General features: G+C 33.6%; 1 protein-coding gene across 5 annotated transcripts in view; it reads right to left on the bottom strand.

Moving 5' to 3' along the window:
* LOC110102932 overlaps positions 1 to 24838 on the bottom strand; it is a 206637-nt gene that overhangs the window by 95338 nt on the left and 86461 nt on the right. For all 5 annotated transcript variants that reach the window (XM_028693545.1, XM_028693546.1, XM_028693544.1 and 2 more), the window contains 3 exons: positions 16752 to 17200; positions 16345 to 16677; positions 739 to 960 (listed from right to left, as the gene is read on the bottom strand). In XM_028693545.1, coding sequence (XP_028549378.1) covers positions 739 to 960; positions 16345 to 16677; positions 16752 to 17200 — 1004 coding nt within the window. The remainder of the gene's footprint in view (positions 1 to 738; positions 961 to 16344; positions 16678 to 16751; positions 17201 to 24838) is intronic.

The raw sequence follows: 24838 nt of genomic DNA, 5'->3' as shown, positions 1-24838 counted from the left end.
GACACGTTTGAAGCATAAACATTAGCCATAATGGAGATGGTTAATCAGGCTCGTTAGTTGAGATAGACTTGGCTTGATCTCAGGACCAAAAGTTTAAGGCCATGCGAGCATCCTATTTTAACATTTAGGAGTTGAGAGCTTAGTACATATCTAAGATATATTCGAAATTAAAATTAAACATGAATTAAATTATCCTTAAGTTGCTTTGACAACTATGCTTGATCATATTGGCATTTTTTATCTCAACAATAAGTCAATTTAATATTTAGAAATATTTTTTAAAAAATATGAGTCTGGGCCAACATAATTGAAATTTAACTCAATCGATCAATTTTGATACACTTGGAATCAAAATTTTTAGCTTCAAACTAAGATTTGCGTAGTCAAACTCGTCTAAATACTAACATAAAAAAGCTCCTAAGGCATTCAATCACAAAAACGAGGCATGACAACTACAAGAAAGAGAAGGGTAATAACTAATTTCTGGAATAAATTTTTCTATCCTAATATTTCAGTTTTATTCCCAAATGTTCTAGGTAAAAAATGATCAGAATCAACCAAAAGATGCTACCTACAAAATAGAAATATCAGCACACCAGAATATGATGGGCGTGTCATAAAGAATTATTAATTAGAGACAAAAAGGTAAAGGTCATTTTATAGTTGTTTGACTACAAAAACGGAAGAAATGAGTTTCTTCTTCAATAAATTTTATTTCTGTTGAAAAAGCCAACTTACTTGAGCGCCAGCCTTGCGGCCAACTGTTTATCTTTCAGTCTTATGCAGTACTGCCAGGTGCTGCTTGCAAAATTGTGCGCTCCATAACCATGTAGTTGCCCAGTCATTGGATTTTTCTCATCTTTATCAATGAGTAATTGAAGCAATTGGTCAGATGCTCCATTACGCAAACACCGATCAGATAAAGCAAGGGCATCCATTAACTTTCCATCATTTATCAACCTTCACAATCAAAAGAAAAAAAAAAATACTCCAGATTTTCACAACACATTAACTTTAGTTGCAATCAGTCTTGGTATACTTAGAAGGAATTGACAAAAATTCAAACTCAAAATGTATGTCATTAATATGATGGCGTAACTAATTTAGAAAATGCTTAGGAATCCTGATTGTAAATATTTGGCAATTAAATATCATTTTCCTGAGAAGTTTGTGGAAAGCATATCAAATAAGCTAAGGAAATCTGAAAACATGCCGAGATATCAAAAATGTTAATCATTAAAGCTCAAATTACAAAATAAGTGGGTTCAATCACACCAATGAGAGATTATGCACAAAATGAAAAAGACAATTTAGCCAGTCAGCAAACCATTCTAACAATTTTATCTTATCTGTGAATTCCATTTCACAAGAAAAAAACACTGAAACTAGTAGTTATAGATAGATACAATCATCAAAACTATGGCACAATAAAAAAGGTAATTGTAATATCAAGCCAGTAAATCCCTTAAACTAATGATATCTATAAATGCATATATTTCTCAACCATCATTAACATTTAGTAGGAAATTTGTATTTCTCTTAACTTCTCCACATAAAGTAACCCGGAAAAAAATGCAATTGCTTCATCACATAAGGTATCACTTAACTTCTATAAAATTGAATTTATGTTTTCTTTTTTGTTTGAATAATGGAAAGTTGGAGTATTTAGATAGGAGTTTTACAAATGAATAAACTTGATTTGGTGTGTGCAGAAATTTATTTTGATTTCACTAACAATATTGAATTGCTAATTTAAGTTCAATTTTTTTAGATTTTACTTAGTTTTGAAAGAAGGAAGATGTGTATCATTAAGACTAAGTTAATGAACATAAAAAGAGCATAATTAAGGTAGTTTAGATGGTGTTAAAATTAAACATAACTAGTTCTAAAATCAACTTTAATAAAAACATTATACATCTTAAGCCTGCGTTACAATTTAAATTCAGATTTTTCTTACTAAGAATTTAAGGAAAACTTGTATGAGTGCTGGAAGTGGAAAAAAGCGATCCTTAGAGAAGCTTTGCAAAGGATTCTCTTGGATTTAGGTAGGCAAAGCCCTATTGTAGAAAGCAAGCCCTTTCTTGTTTTCATTTCTACTTGTGATTTTACATGTTCATATGCATACAGAAATGATTGTATGCAAGTTATATTACAATGAACTCTATTGCTCATATGACTCAACATAATATAACGATTACGATTTTTATGTGACTTGCATGGAAGGTCCTATCATGTTGATGTAAAGGTCACAATTGACGTGTTATATAGATTATACATTGACATGAATTTGTTTTACATTTTTACAAGTGAGACTACATGTTAAATACTGATAAATCTTTACATAGAAGGGAAAGATTGACTATAAGAAAGTCAAATGAAGATTGATAAGTGCTAATCAATTTTCATGCAAACAAACAAGGCTGATGATCTTATTCACATGATAATTATGAAAGTAAAATGAAGACAATCCCTTTCTTGTTAGTGATGGATAGAGTACCCATTTATATGTGGGTAATGGTAATACTGGTCCTAATATGATATGAGCCAATCAGTTGGGAAGTTAACCACAAGTTGAAGAGCAAGCGATGCACCTTGAATCATGTTAATTCTCTGCTAAATGTTAAAGAGCTAAATTATTACTATATGATGCCTTACACAATCCACTCAGCTTTGCGATTAAAGAAGCTAATAAGGGTGAAGTGAGTTGATGTAAATGGGAAAGCAATGTGCAAAGAAACACTAACACAAATATGCAAACTTTCTATGTTAGAAGTCAGTTAGCATGCAAATATGCAAACTCTCTCTCTCTCTCTTAGAAGTTAGTTGCAAGAAAAGTGGCACAGTGGACAAAAATATCATGTAGATAGGCAAAGGCATGTGCAGCATGCAAGCAAATGCATAGTCGCAAATGCGAGCTCGCTAGTCACAGGAGAATAAAAGACAAACAGATGTTGCAAATTGCACACTGGAAGTAAGTACAAGCATAAGAAAGCTCAACACAAACAGGAGTCACAAGGCTAAGATAAGTTTAAGTGATGGCTCACAAACCATGCATGAGATTAGTCGTGTACAAGTTTTACTTGCAGAATGATAGGTGTGCAAGGAAACTCATGACCTTAGATGTGCCAACAAAAGTAGGATGTGTGGGGCATTCATACGTGATGCGTGCACCATATGTTTGCAAAGTAGAAACTTGCCAAATTGTGCATGCATTAATTTGCGTGTGCTTGTGGCCTCCAAAACTTAGCGCCCGGCCTCTCCAAAGTAAATTTTCATAATACATATTGGGTTTTTAGATAAGACACAATCCAGAGATTTTGCCCTCATTTTGCAAGGACTTTATGATATGAATTCTTGTTTCCTATAGGCGCAAACACCTATAGTTAATTACCCCTTCCGATAACAAGAGAGCACTTTCGATTAAGGCTAGTTATTAAACAGATACGTAGTATGCAGCATATAGTAAAAGTAAAATTAGATATTGAAAATAAAAAATTTATCACCGTGCAGTTAAAGCGGATGGTGGGGGGATGATAATATACCCAAACATCCCATAGTTCGGTCGTCCTAGGCCATCATGGTCCCTAGCCTAGTTGGTCAGAGGAGGTAGTCAATCAAATCCGACTAAAGGATCCTTGTCGACAACCATGGGATGCTTCGTCCAAAGGGATCTAGTAGATTTGGGGTGAATGTTTGTCAAAGGGGACAGATATGATACCACCTTAGCTAACAAAGGACTTTGTGCTCTATCAATTATACCATATTGATTCATTACTCAAGGATTTAAAACTATTGAAGAACATACGGGCTCTGTCCATGATCATAATTTAGTGGTACCATTTGGCGGAAAAATAACCAGATCAAAGGGCCCCAGTCATAACCATTTACTTATGGTGTTATTTGGCAGCGAAATCACCGATTAGAGAACATGTGTCACATCCTTATTGGCAAAAGATGATTTGAAAATGAATTATAGAGATATTCTTGACTGGACATTCGCTCTTTGTGAGCAAAAGCGATTTTCAAATTTATCCTCCTCGACAAACTATTGCGAATGGTGGATGAAATTTTGTTTAAAGTATTTAAGTGATTTATTTCATTTTGAATATCTTAATTTTTATGATTTTTGGATCTTTTTAAATTTTTCTTAAAATCAAAGCCCCGTAATGATTAATTTTGAGATTTTAGGGTATTTAAAAGAAAGAGACCCATCCGGTTAAGATTTTTGGTCAACACGGCCATCATCGAGATTTATGAGTAACTTCATGTCATTACTCAAACGTTGTCGACTCTGTTTTTTTACCAACAGAGGATCAGATTCAGCTCCCAATTTTTGGAGTTATCATAGAAATATTAGAATTGAGAGTACACATTTTAATATATGAAATTTTTTCATAAAAGGTTTTAAAGGCCTAATGTGAACGTATTAAATCAAATATTTTGATTAATTCAACAAGCGTTTATTTCGAGAGTTTGTATTTTGTTGATGAATTTTTCTTGTAAGAGCCCTTGAAGGCCTAACATAAACCTACAAAACCAAATACTTAGGTTGATATTATGACCATGTATTTATTCGTTAGATCAAGTCGTGTCAACTCTGGTTCAAACAAAGAGGAGGATCGAACTAGAACATAAGTTCATTTTTTACACGCGCAGCATTCTCAGACCTCAGGTTTGAAAATTGAGAATTGTGGTCGGAGAACAGACAAGTATCTTAAATTTCATTTTAAATAATGTGTATATGTCAGCATACTTATACAATATATTTTGCATGCATGAAAATTCATTGCTATTTCTTTAGTCCGCACAACATCCTTAGACATCATGTCTATGTGTCACTCTCGTCGGGCCCATGTAGTAATTTTAAATTTACATGATATGCTTGCTCAATGGCTCATTTGTCATTTTTCTTTTAGTTCGTGCAGTATCCTTAGACGTAACGTGTATATATATGTCACGCTTGTCGGGACCCTGTGGATGCATAATTTTTAGTACAGTTTGCATAATGCATTAAAATGTTCATACGATGCGCATGAAGCATTTGTATGATAATGATGATGCACTTAAACATTGCTTAGAATGAGCAGATAATTCTTTTGCATGTTTTGTGATGTATATGCATGTTGCATCTACATGTTGCATGGTATATGCACATAATATGTTCGCATGCGACATAGTATGTGCACATGGTGTATCTAAGTGTGGGATAACACATATGGCTATATTGTATTTGTATGTTGCATTTCTACTTGTGTAATGTATTTACATGTTGTGTGACTAATATGCATAATGCATGTACATGTCATATATTGTATTGCATGACGTAATTGTGTGTTACATAATACATATACACGATACATTTGACATGTTGGACAGTACGTATGCATTGTATATTTGAATGTTGAGCAATGCACTCGCACAACATATTTATATGTTTTATAGTATGCTTGTTTAATGTATATTCATGAATTTTAATGCATTTCCACAATATTTCTGCGTATTTCATGATGAAATCATGCAACGCACTCACATATTCGTAGTGTACTTGCCTGACATACCTGAATGTATTTTAGTGCATTTTATACGAGGCACTTGCATTTACTTAGTGCACATGCATGATGACTTTGTATGTTTGTTTAGTACACATCCATGTTATCTTTTGCATGATTATGGTGCATTTGCAAGATGCATTTGTATTTTTGCATGTATGCATGTGTGTTAGCATACGCATTTTGCACATTGTATAATGTTTATGCATGTGACACAATGAGTGTGCATGACGTATATACGCGTATACATACACATTTGCATGTGTGTTTGTACATTTGTTTGCATGTATATATCCATGTTTGTATGCGTACTTGTATATTTGCATATGAATTTGCATTTTATTTAGCATGTGTGCAAAACACACTTACATTTCTATAATGCAATCATGTAGTGCACTCGTACATTTTACTTAATGTGTTTGCACGATGCACACGTATGAATCTCAATGCACTTGCATAAAGGAACATTCATTAGCTTATGAACAAGTGACTTTGCAAGTTCAATGGTATGTGTGCATGCTACTTAGCATGCTCGTACAGTGCATTCATATGATTAGAGGTACATATACAAGGCACTCACAATGTTTATACGAGTTTGTACGATTTTGGTACACAGGCATTATACAGTAGAGGACACGTAGGCAAACCCTTCGATGATTTCATCACATGCACTTTAAGGAAGGGTCATATAACTCATGACATGTAACAGTGTACTAATTTGTTTCTTTTCAAAGGCAAATGTTCATGGGATGTACAACACATTCACAAGGCGCACGAGTTTCCTGACTTTAACAGCCGTCGTGCAAGTTATCTAAGGCACTTATGCACCTTTGACTCCTCTCCTTGTCATTTCGTATTTAGAGTTAGGCTTAGTAAGTCCCACAAGGGGATTAGTTTTCTAAGTTATAAATAGATAATCCAGCACTAATTCATTCCTTCCCACATTTCTGTTCACGGAGCATGTGTTGCTAAGGATTTGAGTATGACAAGCTAGGAGCTAAGAGAGAGAAGTTTGGTTTCTACATGTTGGTGAGCAACTAGTTCTCCTACAAATTTATTGTAATATCTTTCTATTAAGTTTTAAATTTAGTTCATCTTTATCTTCAGTGTTTAGAACTTAGGATGTCGTGCATTTTTAATTTTATTGACTTAAAGAGTTGAGTTAGATTCCAATTTTTCTAAATTTTGTCTAAGTCATGCATTTCGTTGTAAATTTCAAAACATCGTCCCCTCATAGGGGGCTACATCGGGTGTATTAAGCCTTCTGGCCGGACAAGAAAGCAGGTAGCCATGGTAGGGTGTCAGGTGACACTACGGCCGAAATTTCATTCCCTGCCTGCCAAGAAAAGCAGCTAAGGGTCTTCAAACACCAGTTTATAAAGCATAACATTTTCCCACTTACTAAGAAAAGCAATCATCGGTACTTATTTCATTAAATAAAATTTCCCGCCTGCTAAGAATAACGATCACGGGTACTTAATTTCATGCAAAAAAATTTTCCCCCCTGCTAAGAATAACGATCATGAATACATAATTTCATGAATACGAATGTTCCCGTCTGCTAAGAAAAGCAATCACGGGTACTTATTTTCATGCATATAAATTTTAAAAAAGCTAGTGTCGAGGTTATACCTTAAGTGGACGGTGGAAGCGACGGCGACAGCGAGTCGAAATGATGCGCGACACACAAAACCTGCGATGCACAAATATAATTTTTTATGAAAATATTTTATTTTATTTTATTATATGCATTTTTTTTTAAATGGGGCTAGAGAGGGGATGCAATCTCTCTTTCTAGAGAGAGGGAATGGGCGGTTTTGATGGAAATGGTGTAGAAATGTATTTGTTGTGAGGAGTGGTGTTAGGGAGCAAAATCTTTCTCTCCAATTTTAGATAGAGAAAGGAAGGAATTTTTTTCATTTTTAGGAAGGGAGATAAAAGGTTTGAGGATGAGTGGGAGGTGCTTGAAATGTAAAGGGAATTGTTTTAAGAGGGAATTCATGGATTCTCTCTTTCTAGAGGAAAAAAATTTCTCTCTCTTGATCTAGAAAGAAAACGTGGATTAGGATGGAGCTTTTTAATGGAGAAGGTATAAGAGGTGTTGAGAAGGTTTTTTTTGTGAAGAAGGATGTGGGATTTAATGGATACAGAGGGAGAAATCAAATTTTTTGGTTAGGGTTAGGTTTAGGGAAGATGGTGATGAGGAAGAAGAACAACAAAGATAAGAAGAAGAGGGGAAGAAGAGAAAGAATGCAGGGAAAATGGAATGGAGGCGAGAAGAAGAAAAAAAGCAAAGAAGAAGAAGGGTAGGAGGAGGAGGAGATAGTTACCTTGAGGTGGCTTGGAGTGGTAGCCAGTCAGAGCGACGGGAAAAGCACACACGGGAGAGGGAGAGGGAGAGAGCCGAGAGAGGACGAAAGAGTTCGGATAAGGCTTGTGAGTGTGAGTTGCATGAGTGAACCGTGAGGTGAGGGATCAGGTAGAGAGTGTGAGAGTTATGAGGGAGTGTTTGGGTGAGGGATAGTTTGGGTATTATGTAGATTTAGGAATTTGTCTTTTTTTCTAATTTTAATTATATACTCAAAAGTAAAATTTTAATTTATGATAAATAATTATTTAGATTAATCGTGCATTGACTCGATCGCCACGTCGTCGTCATCATCATTTGCGTACGTTCAAGCCGCATGAATTCATGCGAGCGAAATTTAAATTTTCGATGATCGACGACCCTAATCAATATGAGTATCGATCTTAGTTATTTTCGTTGCTCCGTATACGTTGGCGCGATCCATTTTGCAAACAGAAGCCATTTTAACGATTCTGATTTTCAAGCGACGATCGTCAGGCAAATTTCCTACAATGTCGTACTCTTTCATTTTCAAAACCTACCGTGTGCGGTCGACTCAATCTCCACACTAGTATTGAGGTCAACAATTATTTACAGATTAAATATAATTGCATGAATATATTGCAAGTACACAACTAGTGAAATGGTTGCATACATTGAAGAAATTCGGGTGTTGTGGGTTCGACATATAGACTGCACGAAATTTTGGCACTAGATAGGTTGGGTGTGATAATCGATGCAATCAATACATTGAATTGTAGAATTAAGAATTGTGGGACAAACCGTAGTCTTTCATACAAAAATTTCAAAGGGCAAAAAAACAAAACTCATATACTTTGGAGCAATCCACGTACAAAATTTAAATCTTTGGAGGATTCAATTGGCCACAAATAATTATGCTCATTCAATCAATAATACTTACAATCTTCATCATGGATCCCTTTTACAAAAATAGGGATACAAAAAAAGGCCAAACATTTAAATGCAACATATAATTATCCAAGACCAAATAACTTAAAATTTAAAGCATATCTAATGTAAAAGCTAATATTATTTTAAAAAATAATTCAAATTTAAAAACAATCGGCCATAAAACAAATTAGTCAAAAAATACTTTAAAACAAGGTTAAATTAGAACAGTTGGGCTTTTCTGAGATGTTTAGCCTATTTGAATGCCTGCACTATAAATTAGTTGTTGAGCTTTTTGAACCATAGTTTTGAAGAAAAATAAAAGTAAACGACATGGTGATTGATGTTTGGGAAGTTACTATTAATTAAGGATATGGAACTTAACTTTGAACTTTGTGAAAGTGATGTGAACAATGTACCGTAAAGTAATAAATATTGAAATATGTAGTAACTTGTAAATTAATTCAAGAAGTGTTTAGTTCATTTTGTCTTTTGTGTTGAGTTCATTTGTTATGAAAATGATAACAATATGATTTAAATGATTGCATTTGTACATTTCACTCCCCAATATAGTCCTTGTATGATCTGGTGTGATGTAGATATCAAGCTTGGTGGGAGATGATATACTATCCTTACTCTCTAGATACACGATGCATGTAGTCATATGTAATGGAGCACAAGATCAAGGGTGTTGACGTTGATAATTATTCTAGAGTCAAAATTCCTTCTTAGAGTTCATTAAACTTTTAGTTTTATCTCCTTAAACCATAATCTAACTATCAAGGATATGAGTTTGTCAATTTAGATAAATAATTTGGAACTTAATTTATATTAAATTTTCAATAATATAATTAACCTATACCAAGAATTTCGAGAGCCCCTTCTTTTCATCTTCAATGCTCAACCTCATTTTTAATCAATTCTGGCATTGTTCAATGCACATCAAAGCATATCAATTAACATTGGAGATGTGGAATGCCTCCAAAGTAACATCGAACACATTGAATGTCGTCAAAGATAATGTCAAATATATCAACTGTCATTAACGACAATGCCGGCTTGCTTGTTCTCTCACGCGCTTGCTTGCATCAAATTGGGTTGTAATGAAAAGGTCCGGTTGAATCGATCCAATCAACCAGTTATTACATTGTCCTCCCTCACACCCGTCTCTCTCTCTTTCCCTCCCTCATTCTTCCTCCCGTTTGCTCCAGCCAAAATGCCTAAAACCCTTGATGATAGAACGTGAGAGATACGTGAGTAGAAACTTGTTGGGGAAGGCATCGAATCGGGAGATATGCAGATTTAAGTTAACTCCTTGCATCCTACTACTAAACTCCTCCAATCCCGCCTTGTCTAGCAACAACCACATCGACAAGTTTATCAGTCGACGTTGATTTCACCATAACATTCTCCCTATCCCTTACTCTATCTCTCATTCACTTTCTCTCCCTCTTCACTTTCGCATTTTCTTCCGCAAATACTCTTACCCCCTCCGTCTACTTCTCCCTCACTCTTTCGCTTTCTCTTTCTAACTCTCTCTATTTTCTCTTTCTAACTGTCTTTACCTCTTCTCTCTCATTCCCTCCAATTCTTTCTCTCTCTTTCTCTATTTAGATTACCCTCTCTTCCTTTCTCCAAAAAAAGATTGAAAAAAAAAGTGAAAAAAGAAGTGTTGTGTACTCACCTTGTCGATTCGTTTGCTCGTTCATCTCATAGATACCATTTTGCGTGCTAAGGCATAAATCACTATGTTCTCTTCTTGCATAAGGCGTCTGGGTTTTACTTTCAACAAAAAACCTCTTTCCAGCAAAGACATTGTAATATCCTCTAACACATAATTTTGTCATCAAATAGCACCACAATTAAACTATTATATTGGGCACCTTTCATAAGATGATTAATTGCAACATGGTGTCATTAAGATGTAGTAATAGCCAAAGCTTAGATGTTCCCTAATAACACCAAATCCCCTGAGTGGTGAAGCATAAAATATACTTGATAGAGGAAAAACCTCCATTAGCTAAAATTGATTTAAATTTGCCTCTTAGATAAATTTTCACCTCGGGTATATGAGTTTCCTGTAGACAACACAACTCATGGTTGCCAATAAGAATTGTTTAGTCGGGTTAAGTTAACTTCCTTACTAGCTATGTAGACCAAGGATCGCGACAACCCATTATAACAGCACCATAACATCTTAATCGAGTTCGTCATCATTTTCTCCACCATCTGGTTTAAGCAAACAACAATAAATTTCATTGAATCCTAAAGCTAATTTGTTGTTATTATACACTTAAACACTTAGGACCACCCAAATAATTAGCCTTAATCGAAAGCTCTCTATCAAGAGGAATAATTAATCATAAGAGATTAAGAATATACAAAACCAAGATCCGCATTATAAAGTCTTCACCAACTGAGGATGAAATCTCTAGAAAATATTTTATATGAAAACCAATCTGGATTTAAAAAATTTGACACAACTTAAAACTCTCTTAATATAGCAAGACATGAAATTTCAAAGCCCACAAAGGGCTACCATATTATGGCTGAAATCTATTGCCATATCACACAATTTGAAAGATCCAATGCTAATAATTTGCGATGGAAAAAATATGACAAGTTCTTCATTTCCAAGAACGCCATCTTCAAAAAATCCCCTAAGGACTTCCAAGTAATCCCTATATTCATGGGCTAGAGGCATGAATACAAAGCTCTTTATTTATTATGGAAACTAAGTAGTCATCATCTTAAATGCTCCTTATGATTTTCAAGAGAACGGAAGCTTGAACACAACAATTCCAATAGAGTTGGCAAGTTCAATCCCTGAGCAATGTGCACACAAAGGGAGATCAAGTCGATGTACAACATCTAACATAACTTTTAGTTCACTAGATTTAGGTGGTATAAAAATTTTAGTTTATAAATCTAATACATAAAGTAAATCATATTTTGTTATTTCCTTACACCTAAACCTAAAACAAAATCGAGAATCAAAACCTCACACACATTCTTGACTCTCAATTACACAATGCACTCATGTGAAGACACAAAATATAATATTTATTTAACTAATAAATATTAAAATTTAAAATTTTCTTGCTAAATAAATTAAAAATGGGCCAATCGCACAAAACAAATTAAGCTAACTTATATTATTATTTCGAGAATAGTTAAAAGATTTAGATGAATCCATATTAATAGAAATTTTTACCTATATTTCTTATAATTCAATATAATGAGTGTATATATATATATATATCTTTATGTATGTAGATATGTGTGTGTGTATATATTATAAAGTAAAAGGGAGAGGGATTAATTTAATTGAACAAACCCTAAGGGGATGGTAATGCCTTTAGTGAGAGAGTAAGACCAAGTAAGAGAGAGAGAGAGAGAGATAGAGAGAGAGAGAGAGAGAGATAGATAGAGCTGCAACGGATGATGTGCGCAAAAGAATGAGGGAGCAGAGGTCAAGGAATAACGAACGGGTTTGGATGGAATTAAATGTCGCAAGTTCTCGAGCATGAGGGTGTCGACCAAGGTGTGAACACCAAACCCAAGCAAGAGATCGATTTGAGGAGTTAGAAACTCATTTTTTTTAACATCCCTCCTCTCAAGCAAGAGTTAAAGTAAACTTAAGCCTAATCTAAGTTTCCTATTCTCTGCCTTGAAAACAATGTCTTGAAATTTAAGCTAGGATATCAAGAAATATATATTGAATCTTGACACTATATGAAGGAAATCTGTTTTCAATTTGCATGTAAACCTAACTCCATGAAAAAAAAAAACTTGCGTTAACTTTTTGAAAGGAGGTTTAAGACATTAAGCAGTACTTTTTGATATATTAAAAGAATGTTGGACCAAAATAATTAAATTCTACATTTATAATCTACATGTGTAAGGACTTCTATAATTATATTTTCTTCCTATAAATGATTTTATTCATGTTAGCTTTAAAGGTTTCTTTGAAATTCTAGGGTTAAGGGTTTAAAAGAAGTGCATTAAAAATGAATTTGTAAATAAAAAGTTTTATAAAGATCACATATAAATCTGATAAATAAAATAAATCTATAATAAAAGTCACATTTAAATTTATACGTTCAATTATATCTCTAGTCAGGAAGTCTTGTAGTTAGGTTTTATCATGAGATTATGTGATATATTGTATAGTAATTTCAAGATATTGAAGTTGTAATCCAAACATCATGAATATTAAAATAAATTAAGTTACGAGTTATGAAAGTATATAATTAAAGAAGAATTCAAATGATTTTTAATGTGCATGCGTTGTATATTAGAATTTGGAATGACATATAAGGATATCTACTCTAGGAGACGAAGAAAAGGTTGTAAATTGTACTTGCACATCTCAAGGCTGGTGATCTCATTTCTAACAAGAGTAAAGTCACTTTTTTATAAACCTGCGGCATTAAATATATATGTTTACGATTCATTATCTTTCATAAGTGTAAGAAAATTATTCTTATTAGAATATTTCATCTCAATTAGTTTATAGTAATTTATCTATCATGCAAATAATCATTCATATTTCTTTAAGTGAAGTATGTTCTCATAGTATGTCTTAAATGCTTATATTATATAACATTGCAATTTTCCTCTTAAATAGATATTATATATATAATAGAATAAAAAAGACAGCACATAATATGAATGTATCTGCATATTGAATGGAGTCAACCCCTTACCATACAAACAAAGGATGCCAACGTACCCACACATTCATGACTTTAACCTTCCTTCTCAAACAATAGTAGAGATGAGCTACACACAGCAATACCGGCAATGAATCATGGATTAGATACAAATAAGTTATGATATTAAAAGCTTAGTATATATGTAAAACCGTAATGCCAAATAGAATGATATTATTCTATTACTAGACATAACGCTAATTGCTAAGAAATATTTATGATCATAATTGTTATTGAAATAGAAGGCATGTTAATAATTTCTTTATAGCTTAAATATAATGACTAACATGCATATTGTATCTATTCCTTTTGAATGAATATGGTTTAGAATTGTAATATACCCACTGAGTTATATGCGCATACCTCACCGCATTAGTTGATAAATATTTTTTTAGAAAAATCCCCAATAGACTAAAATAGATGAAAAAAACAGGTTTAACACAAGCAAGAAGTAGTTAATATTAAATATTTGTATAATTTTGTTATATGCATAATAAAGCATAGATACTTTCCATTTAAATGCCCGGTATATGTTGTATGTATTGTTTCAAGATATATGTTATCCTATTGATGAATGAAAAATCTTTTGCATAGTGGCATTTTTGTGATGTTAAAATTATATGTAAAGAAAATAATTTGCTTAAAAGTGTTATGTTTACATAGAAGGTATGTTAGGTTGTGATGTAGGCAAACTAGAAAGAAAAGTCAAGATAGGAGAACACTTGGACAATAAAAATCAAACTCGATTCAATCTAGATTGCGGACATCCAAACAAACACCAAAACAAACGAAAAGTTGGACAAACGAAACAAAATTATAAAATAAAAACACTATCCTCCAAATAACCGGCAAGCGGTTTTCTCACATGCAACGAAAAGTAGGTAAAATATGATAAGTGCTTAGGGCTTGTAAACCAAGGGTCACCACAACAACAAGGTCCAATGTCCAACCAAACTTCTCCAGGAAATGTCACCAAATTCTGGCAACAAACATCTCCAATAACTCAAGAACAAGAATACAAGTAGAGTGAAACTTGCATAGAGAAGAAGAGATTAGAAGCCAAGATGAAATAGAGAGGAGGAAGAGAAAATTGGAATAAGCTCTCAAGCTTTCCAAAGAAAGGAGAAGAAACCCTCGGGTTTTTAGAAATTTTTCGAAAGATAATCAACAACTTCTTTATGACAAATACATCTCTAATTTATAAGAGAAAATGGGAGCCAAATAGCCAACTTTCACCTCCAACCGAACCAATTAGGTAAGGGGAAGAGGAAGGCCAGCAGGCAAAACAGAACAGCAACCGAAAAAGGCAGCACAGGAATCGGGTAAAGCAGCCACGGGAAGGCAACCAGGGAAGAAACTGAAAAGACAACACAGGGGACCGGAACCAGCACCCAGCAAAGGGAGGAGAACTAGCCACGGGAAACAACACCAGCAGGAAACCGAGGGGGCACAAAGAAGGGGAAGAGGCATGTTCCAAATCCACATAATGAGCTAAAAGGAAGAAATCCATTTCAAATTAATGAGCTAAATATTGCAATAAATCCTCCAAATATTGAGCAAAATATCAGCTCAAGCAATAATGAGCTAGGACAAAGTAGTTCCCAAATTTTCAGGTCAAAACCAAAGAAGCCAAGGTCCAACCCGAGAGCAGCCAAAGCCCAACCCGAGAGGCAACAAGCAGCCCAAAGACCAAATAACCCAAGAAGCTAGCACACCCAAGATTTGTCATGCCCAAGCACATCCTGCTCATGATTATTGGATGTTTTCCATCATAGGATAGCATAAAAAAACAAAACAAACATTATAATATTCAAATTACAATAAAACGAAAATAACTGAAATAATGCATGCATCAGGTTTCAACCTACCAACTGACCATATGCTCCCATTTCGGTACATGAAACACTTGGGCTGAGTCATGATAGCTCACACCTGTTGCCGTTCGTACAATTCTGGGGAATATATTTTTTTGCAAGTGGTTATTGAATCATGCACAATGCTTTTGCATACTTCATTATGTCGTCCTCAAGCTTCTTACATTCTTCTATAAAGAGTAAGCTCTTATTTTCTTTTGGCTCTTAATAACATGCATTGATAAATAACTACAACCCCATGATCAAAGAGTCGCTTGCACCCCAATATCATAGTAATATTTTTTAAAAATAGGAAAAAAAAAAAGTAAAATACAAGCGTTAGAATCAACCATATTATGCATGGAGACAATTGTCAACCATAACCAATCATGGATGAATTTGATGCAGAAGAACCGGCCATTGATGGAGAGATGTTATTGCTGGACATATTTAGATCAAACAGCCACAGTCAAAATGAGGCTCGAAGACCACGATAGGATATTTGGAAAGTGACCAACTCTTAGGAGGAAATGGGAATGAGAGACAGCTAAGGAGCCTAAACATAGAACAATGCAAAGGGAAGAGGAAGGAGAAACATATTCTTTGACACTTATGCAAAATTGATGTTGTAGTGTGTCATAAAAGAGGAGATCAACACCTCTATTTATGAGTAAGCACCCCCTTCTTAGCAAGCTCTACATAATTCTAGAATATTGCTAAAGCATTCATGGTAACTTTTAAGAACTAAAAAACTCAAAGCGATTATATTCATGCTTAACTTTTAGATTTTTCTGTGATAATTATCCAAACAATTCTAGAGAATTTAATTACTTCTCAGCAGATTTCATTGCTAGAAAAGGCAATCAAGCAAAGCTCAGTGCATGCACAATAATGTTACTAAAAGAAAAACTGGACAGAGCAGCAGTTTGTTAATGCATAAACCAAACAATTAAAATAGCTATGGAAAATACCTCTCCACAGCTTTCTCATAAGGCGCTTCATTCTCCCAATCAAATGAAAGAAAAACAGAAGAATTCTGTTCAACATTGTCAGTTGTTGAGGAATTTTGCAGCACTTCAGAAGCGATGTGATCTTGAATATTAAGATCCGATGTAGAAATAAGACTAGTCATATCATCAATTTCAGATTCTGTATCACTTTCAGGGTCACGACTTCGCTTCACAGAAACTTTAACCTCAGCTCTAGCAACAGAAACTTCAGTATCACTTCTTGTAGCTATTGCTGACTCGGATACCCTATGAAGATTTGACTGCATTTGTATCCACCGGTTCAATGTCGGAAACCTGTAGCATGTTTCAAATAATCAAAACATGAAAGATATCGCTGATGCACAACATCCATGGTCATGGCACGTTACCTCTCAGACTGATCAAGTGCTAACTCGTAGAATAGCCTTTCAGTATCTGGGGCTTGCACAAAAGTATCATTCAACGAGCTAGAAATACATGACTCACTTCCAGTAGATAGTATATTACAGCCAAAAACACATGCTAAAACAGCCCTTACAGGAGAAAGGTTAGCAAGGTGCTTCACAACATCTAACTGTAGTGGATAAAGAGGATTGCATTGTGCTTGGGGAGATGAACCATGTAAACTAGGTCTAGCCAGCAGAATCTTTTTCCCCAAATTCGTTCTAGAAAGGCTAGGTAAAACTGGAACACAAGCCCAACCATGACCAGATCTTGGCGGAAAAACTGGGGGTACACAAGCAGTTATGACTTCGTGTACAAAATCAACACCCATGATGTCAGCGACCTTTGCAGCTGCATCAGTACTTCCACGCTCAAAGACAAGCCGAACAAGAAGCTGCAGATTAGGAAGACAACATCATTAAAAAAATTAGAAATTCTTACCTAATTGAAAGAGTAGCAGAACGAACCATAAAGCAAGCTTGGAAGTGAAAAATAGTACAAGAATGTACATGTGCCAAAAGGAAAATCAAGGCTATAAGGCAGTAGCTTCGTTCAGTTGCTTACATGAAGACAGGATAGCTCTACACCTTATGCCTACCTAGAAGAAACCAAAATGCTCAAACAACAAACTTACAAGGTCAAAGAAAAATCCTTAGAAATTCAAATTATAAGAATCAATCGAGACTCAAACTTTAAAAGTAAAATTTACCCGTGGTTCAAATCAGCATTATATCAATTATTAATGATAAAAATAGCTAGAGTTAGCTTAGTCATTCGCATAGACAACTAAATAGGAAAAAAGAATTCATGTACAAAGGAAGAAGAATAGCCCAAACCAAGTGAAATCGAGAATTGAAGCATTTTATCTAAGCAAGGAGAGGCATAAGCCTAGAGGCGTAAGCCTCAAAACGGAAAAATAAAGTACTTTAAAAATTATAAATAATTCAAAAAAATGGCAAAATATTAAGTAGCCTATCAATATAATGATTTGTTTGAAGATAATATTACTGGAACACAAGATTTAAAATAAATACTCACTTAAAATAAAGCATGGTCTTAGGATCAAGACCTAAGGCAGTCTCATCATCACATTGATTGTCTTCAAAAGAATATTCATAATTTATGTCAAAATCATCCTCAAAATCTTCTTCATGTATAAATTTCTTTCCTTTATCCCTTATATGAGTTGACAAATCATTAGTTCTAAAATAAATTAATAATATAATAATAAAAAATAATTCATTATATTTAAGATTATTTTTTTACTTTTTTCAAAACTCCAATCTCACTTTGTTTTTTTTTTCTTTTATATACTTGAGAAGTAAAAGATAACCCTAATTCAATAGACTTTTTCAATATCTATAGTGATTACTTCATTGTTCTTATTGATATGAGTTTCTCCTTCAATTTTAATTTCAAGAACATCAGTATCCTTAGGAGTAACTCATTCATCATTAGATTGTAAATCATCAACAAGTAAAAGATCTAATTAATTATCATTATTTCCTTGCTTCTGTAATTAGAGATATCTATCATTTAGTTTTTTGTTAAACAAAGCATATACTAGTTTTCTAATTCGTCGTGTGCAGCCAATCGATTTCTTCTCTTTGTATAAATTTGATCGCATGTAAAAGTGGAACATGTTAGGCTAAGATCTTTAACTATAAATACTTTTAATTCAGGAACATCATCTCCAATTTGAGCCCGTCAACGTTCTACATGAAAATAAAAAGTGTATTTAAATTTAGATTAAAGTAGGAAACTTGGACATTGTAAGAACCGGTTAAGGCGATTCAACTGAACCGGCTTCTACACGATAGTACAGGGCAACCGAGCGGAACAAGAGCAGAGATGCGACCCAGTCGGTCCGCACGCATGCAGGGGCGAGGCTAGATGGCTCAATTTTCGGTTATGAGCGCGAAGGATCGTGTACATGGGAGATAAGTCCATTTCCATTCTTTCCTGTAGAATAAAACGCAAGAGATTTTCTGTCAAGAGAAGCGACTGAGAGGATGAAGGAGGAGGTACATTTTTCAAATTCATTTATTTTGGCATTTTTTCCTTCTGTAATTAATCCTAATAAAAGATAAGTATATTAAATGGAGATAGAAGGAATTGAAAAAGTAGGTGAAGGAAATTTTGAGATAAACAAATCAGTGCATTTTCATTTCTATCGACAGGAGTAAGTGAATTTAATTGTTCTTTTACATTCAATTATTAATATTTTATTTTCTCTAATTAGTGACATAATAAGTGATTAACAAATAGGAAGGAGAAATATGATGGGGAGAGTCTTAATTGAAAGAGAAAGAGAAAAAGACTTATTGAGGTAATTGTGATTGCATGAGATTTTCAGTAGATGTTGTACTCATATTAGTAAATGACCTAATGTTATCATTACCATGTTGTAATCATATTAGTAAATAACTTAACGTTATCATTAGCAAAGGTTAATATAAGTTAAAAAGTATTTTGGAATAGTGGAGAATTGGTTAACCTCATATACGAAGGTGATAACTGAAGCTAATAACATATCTCAAAAGGGAGATTGGATGAAAGAATTTATTAAAGCAATATTTATATGAGAATGTGTTACAGTTCTCCCTAGAACCGAACCAACCAAACCGGCCCAGGAGGGGCCTGTTCTGTTTTTAAGGAGGCGGTTTATTTTATAGGAGGTGGGCTAAGCCGCCTCCTTAATGTCCGCTCAAGCATAGCGGGCCCCCCATTGGGCGACAACTACAAAGAGGAAGGGGCGGCTAATGCTTAAGGAAGTAAATTTGAAATAGGTTTATGTTAGGAAACTTTTTTATTAGGAAGAATTGTATTTAAAGAACATGAGAGGCTAGGGTTAGGGCATGCATGTTTTGAGTTATTCACTTGGAGTTCCTTGGCGTCTTGGGCTCTAGACTCATTGTTTAAAGATTGAGAGAGAACGATCCTTCTTTTGAATTGAGGATCAATTTTATCATGCTTTGTGTTTGTTTTGTTTTGATTCCACCATTGCAATCTATCATTTTTGGGTTGATTTCACCAAAATTTTTGTGTTATTTCCTCTATTTTGATCAATTATTGCTAGGATTGCTTACAAACTCAAGTATTTCCTATCAGAATGCTGAGTTAAAAGATGGTAATAGTTATAGGTTTGTATGTAGATCGCAGTAAGGAAGATTGTCTTAAGAGTCAAAGATTTGAAAGAAATTGAAGCCAAAACATTCAAAGTAAATAATTACAGTTGTGTATAATTTCATTATTGTATTTCCATTTCCATTTTGAATGAATATTTTATATAATTGTTTTACTTATTTTTTTGAGACTATTATGAATAAGACAATGTAAATTCAAATGTATATTTGATAATAAAATATACATAGATTATCATGAGAGTATGCAAAGTTATATGAATATATGAAAGATTATATATATATAATACAAGTAAAGAATGAGAAAAGAAATTATATAAGTTATAAATTATAAATAAAAGCATAAATGAAAAGCGGAAAAGGATATGCATGCAAGTTATAGAAGTTCATCCTCGTATTGTACTGGCTGAGAACAATGTACCCTTGCACGTTTAAAAAAAATGAAAAATGAAAAGAAAATAGTTGTATCTTTAGTGGTACATTAAGATGGTTCTCAAGTATTAATTGAATTGGAAAAGAAATAAATGTTAAATTGTTATGAAATGTATATGAAAGGTATAAAAGAATAAATGAATGAAAGGAAAAATGATACGAAGTATACTAAATGTTATCTGAATGTTAGTATAAGTTCTAATATTGTATAAGAAATGAGAAAAAGAACTTGCATTGTATTTTGTACATGTTTAGATGTTATATATAAAAAGATTACCAACTGAGTTTACATCGTAAACTCAACCCATTATACTAACATTTTCAGGTAAGTCTCCAGCAAAAAAGAAATGGCCGAAAGAGAAGTGTACATCTATAGAAGATGGTACGCAAATGAAAATAGGTAATTTATAATTGATGTAACTATTTAGATTGAAAAATTGTATTAGTTTTATAAAAATTTTGTAATAGTGGCTCTTCAGTTGTATTGAGAAGTTGAATGTTAAATTGCTAATGAAATTGAATGAAATGTTATACCCATCCGACTTTCATTCTCACCTCGTTAATTTGACAAACATAAATATTAAATTTAAAATTATAAATATACAAACTATAAACATACTATGAAATTGTGTTGTAGCATGTTTGCAGTGCTCTAAATTCAAATATTCCCTTCTTCAAATGAAAATCCTCAAGTTAATCATTCACTTTTGAGATAGTCTCCTTCAGAAAAAAGTCTATCCATACGTGCATATAAATCAATTTTTATCTTTTTATCAACATGGAAATATTTATCATAATGATATTAAGAGTTTAAATAGTATGCAACAGCATGTAAGTGTTGATGTAATTGGCAATCTTACTTTTTATCTATAATTTTTCATATTTCTTTGTAGGCAACTTCTTGACCGTCCAAATCTTTTATTATATCTTCTTTAACCCTATTCATTGCTTCATAATAAATCCCATAGCATGAGCCCTCTCACCATCAACCATTCTAACCACCTTAACTAAATATTATATTGTCTTCAAAGCATAATTTATATTACGCCAAAATGAATCATCTTTTATAACAATCTTCTTAATATGTTTTCCTTATTTTCGGCTTATAAATTTTAATCTCATTCTTCAGAAGAAAAAATCTGCCTTAATTCCTTAAATATTTGCAATAATAAATATGCAGTTGCAAATCTATTGACAACTAGTCCAATAATTTCTTTTTCAATAAATTTTCTCATCAAGTTGAGTACCCTAGGGTGATTGTAAATGAACTTACTAACGAATTTGGCCTTCAATAGAGCTCATTTAAGCTGAGACAACTATCCCAACCTCTCAAGCATTAAATCAATGTAGTGTGCAGCACATGCAATCTGGTAAAGGTGCTTTCTCATCTCCATTAACAATCTCTATGCAGCTTTGTATGCACTTGTAATATCAACAACAACTTGTACCACTAAGGACTATCTTACTTCCTCCACAACATCATTCAATATTTCAAACAACAGTTGTGCATCTTTTATAAAATTTGAAGCATCAACTAATTTCAAAAAAATAGTTTCATATGAATTTTTGATCAAGAAGTAAATGAAACTCTGATGAATATTTGATCAACCATCTAACATTATGGTAACTACTGTCTCAACCCAAGTCTTCTTAACTTCATCCACCATCTTTGATGTTGTCCTGACCTCCTTATCTAAAATTTCTGTCCCCAACTCATACATACTTGGAAGTTGCAGTCCTCGTCCATAACCCTCAACTGATCGAAGCATATTGATCCATGATAGACTCCTAGCAATATTGAATGACATGTCATTTTCATAAAAGAACATAGCAATATCTAAAAGAGCTTTATACCTGAAATCCTTTGTAGCAGTAATAGGAATATTTTGAGTGTTTAAGTTCTCCTCATCATCATCATTAACCATAAATCTATCCATTAGTCCCCCGAGAGCCTCTATTAAAAGAAATTAACTAGCTCACACTACTTGATCCTTCATGCTGGGAATCATAATAAGAAGAATTTCTAATCATCACCTCTATATTTCTGTGTTACCTCTTTGGAGGTGGCAAACTTCTTTAAATAATCCTTGCATCTTTTTTCACTTCTTCAGGAACATTTGTTGATTTTCACACGGACCAACATTAACATGGGTGCAAAGTAGGTGATCTTTCAGCCTCTTCACACCACCAGGAATGCGCTTCTCATAGAAATTACATTTTATATAAACATATTCCTTCTTTGCACCTTCACCTGGCTCTTCAATTTGAGTATCATATTTCCATGCAGGGTCTTTCCTTCTTGAGCTAGCAGTCATTCTAATAATTCAAACAAAACAATCAATAATAAAAATAATGCAAAATGAACATGTAAATAAAGAATCTTTGTTACCTATAATAAAGAATCTTTTATATTAGAAACCATGTATTCTTTTAGTAGTACGCAACCTAATTTTTATAAGAAGCACTTCTTAATTGGCATTCTTTTTTGCATAGTAGGTAAATGAGGTTGAATGGCTAAAGCAAGATCAAAGAAGTCGAGGTCTACGGCCTGGGTGAATGGTTAAAGCAAAGATCAAGTGAAAGGATATTATGACATTAAGTAAGGCTAAAGATGTAAAGCTCTATTATAAGCATGAAGTAAAATTGAAAGGTCACGAAATTTCATTTGCTTCCTAATATCTGACCTAAGTTGAATAATTAATCTTTTCAGAACAATCCATGGTTTTTCAAATATTCCATAAACTCGACATCTATAATTTAAGAAAAAATGATTCAAAATTCATCTATGGATTTATTTTCATGTTAAAATTTCTAAACACATAATGCAATCTCTTAATAATGTCCAAAAATGATTACAATGCTTCATTTCATTCAATGTAAAGGTAGGTACTTCAATATTTTTTTAAACTAACGTCCAAAAGTCTTCACAAAACAAAAAAAAACATGGATCTAGCAAGTTATATCTTTTTCCGTTCATTCATATAAAAGAAATTAAAATAAGGTTCTAGGTTATATAAACAATCAATAAATATGATGACATGCTCACATCCCCTGAACATTAGAACATAGTGTATATAAATGCAATGATGATATAATCATATCTCTCATAAAGCATTGTCAAAACAATGCTAATGTGAATCATAATACAATATAAATGTGATGATGAACAAAATTAAGTTTGATAATTAAGCCATTACAGACATTAAATCAGTTCAATTTTTTCTGCATGGCTCAATCAATCAACAATAAAAAGAAATGCAGTTAGGTATACTTTAAAGCTTAGTAATAAGCATATGATTGGCAAATTGTACGATAGATAAAATGGAGTTTAAAGGTTAAAAACGTTATTGAATGTACTTAATCATATCAAGGTAATAAGAATGTAAGTCAATAATCAAAACTTAAAATACCTAGATATTGTGGAATGCAATCAAATCAAAATACGCGTTAGGTATGATTGTTGTGCTTCAGCATGAAATAGAAGTTCCACATAAGTTTCTCTACAAGCAGTAAAAATTTCAAAATATTAAGTAATATTTAACTCTATCAAAATTGTGCTTCTCACGAAGCAGTAGAACCCTACACAGGCATGAAAGAAAGATGTATCGTGACCTCCTAAGGAAGAACTCGTCATACGAACTCGTCCAACAAGAAATAGGCATGGCCGAAAATATTGAAGCTGGCTCGGTCGAATAGGCACGATAGAAGCAGGGGCGGCCGAAGCATATGCGGCCAAAGCAGACAATGTCAAAGCAGATGCGGCAAAAGCAAAGGATGTCAAAGAAGGCAAGTACGAAGCACCTGATGCCGAAGCAGCCAATGTCGAAGCAGTCGCAGCTGAAGAAGCCAATGTCGAAGCACCTAAGAACTTTACCATCATTGCAAGCAACGGAAGGGGCAAAGTTTGGAACAATTGTTTTGAAACAGAAGAAGCCCTAAGTGCGCTCGATTCATGACTTTGCCGAACTACATAAAAAAAAAAAAGTTAAACGAGGCAGCGCCACAAACCGCCTTAAGGCATACGCCTAAACGAAGAAAGCGTACGTTTCATTCGAATCGACGAGGCTTAAACCTCGACGCGTATTTGTTCCACCTCGAATTGAGCTAAAGGGGGGGTCAACACTTGTCCAAAATAAATCATATTTTGGCTTCCCTTGAGTCTACTAGTTCATCATATTTGAGCTAAACTTTTAGTTCATTTATTAGCTGGACTTTAGTTCATTTATTGAACTAAGGGATAGATCATTATGAGCTAATATTTTAGTTCATTTATTATCTTTTAATTAATATAATTTTTTGCTTTTTATGTTTGTTTTAATGTTTGTCTCTTGGAATTCCAAACCGGCCTTTGGAATTCCAAGAATTTGCTTTTCCCATGAGGTGACTCCTTGGTTTCCTCATGGCTTTTAGTATTTTGTGTTTGCCTCTTGGGATCTCACGGCTGGGCTCCTTCTTCC

The sequence above is a fragment of the Dendrobium catenatum genome, unplaced genomic scaffold (assembly GCF_001605985.2).
Source record: "Dendrobium catenatum unplaced genomic scaffold, ASM160598v2 fragScaff_scaffold_315, whole genome shotgun sequence".
Classification (NCBI taxonomy): Eukaryota; Viridiplantae; Streptophyta; class Magnoliopsida; order Asparagales; family Orchidaceae; genus Dendrobium; species Dendrobium catenatum.
This window is presented reverse-complemented; position numbering and strand designations above follow the sequence as displayed.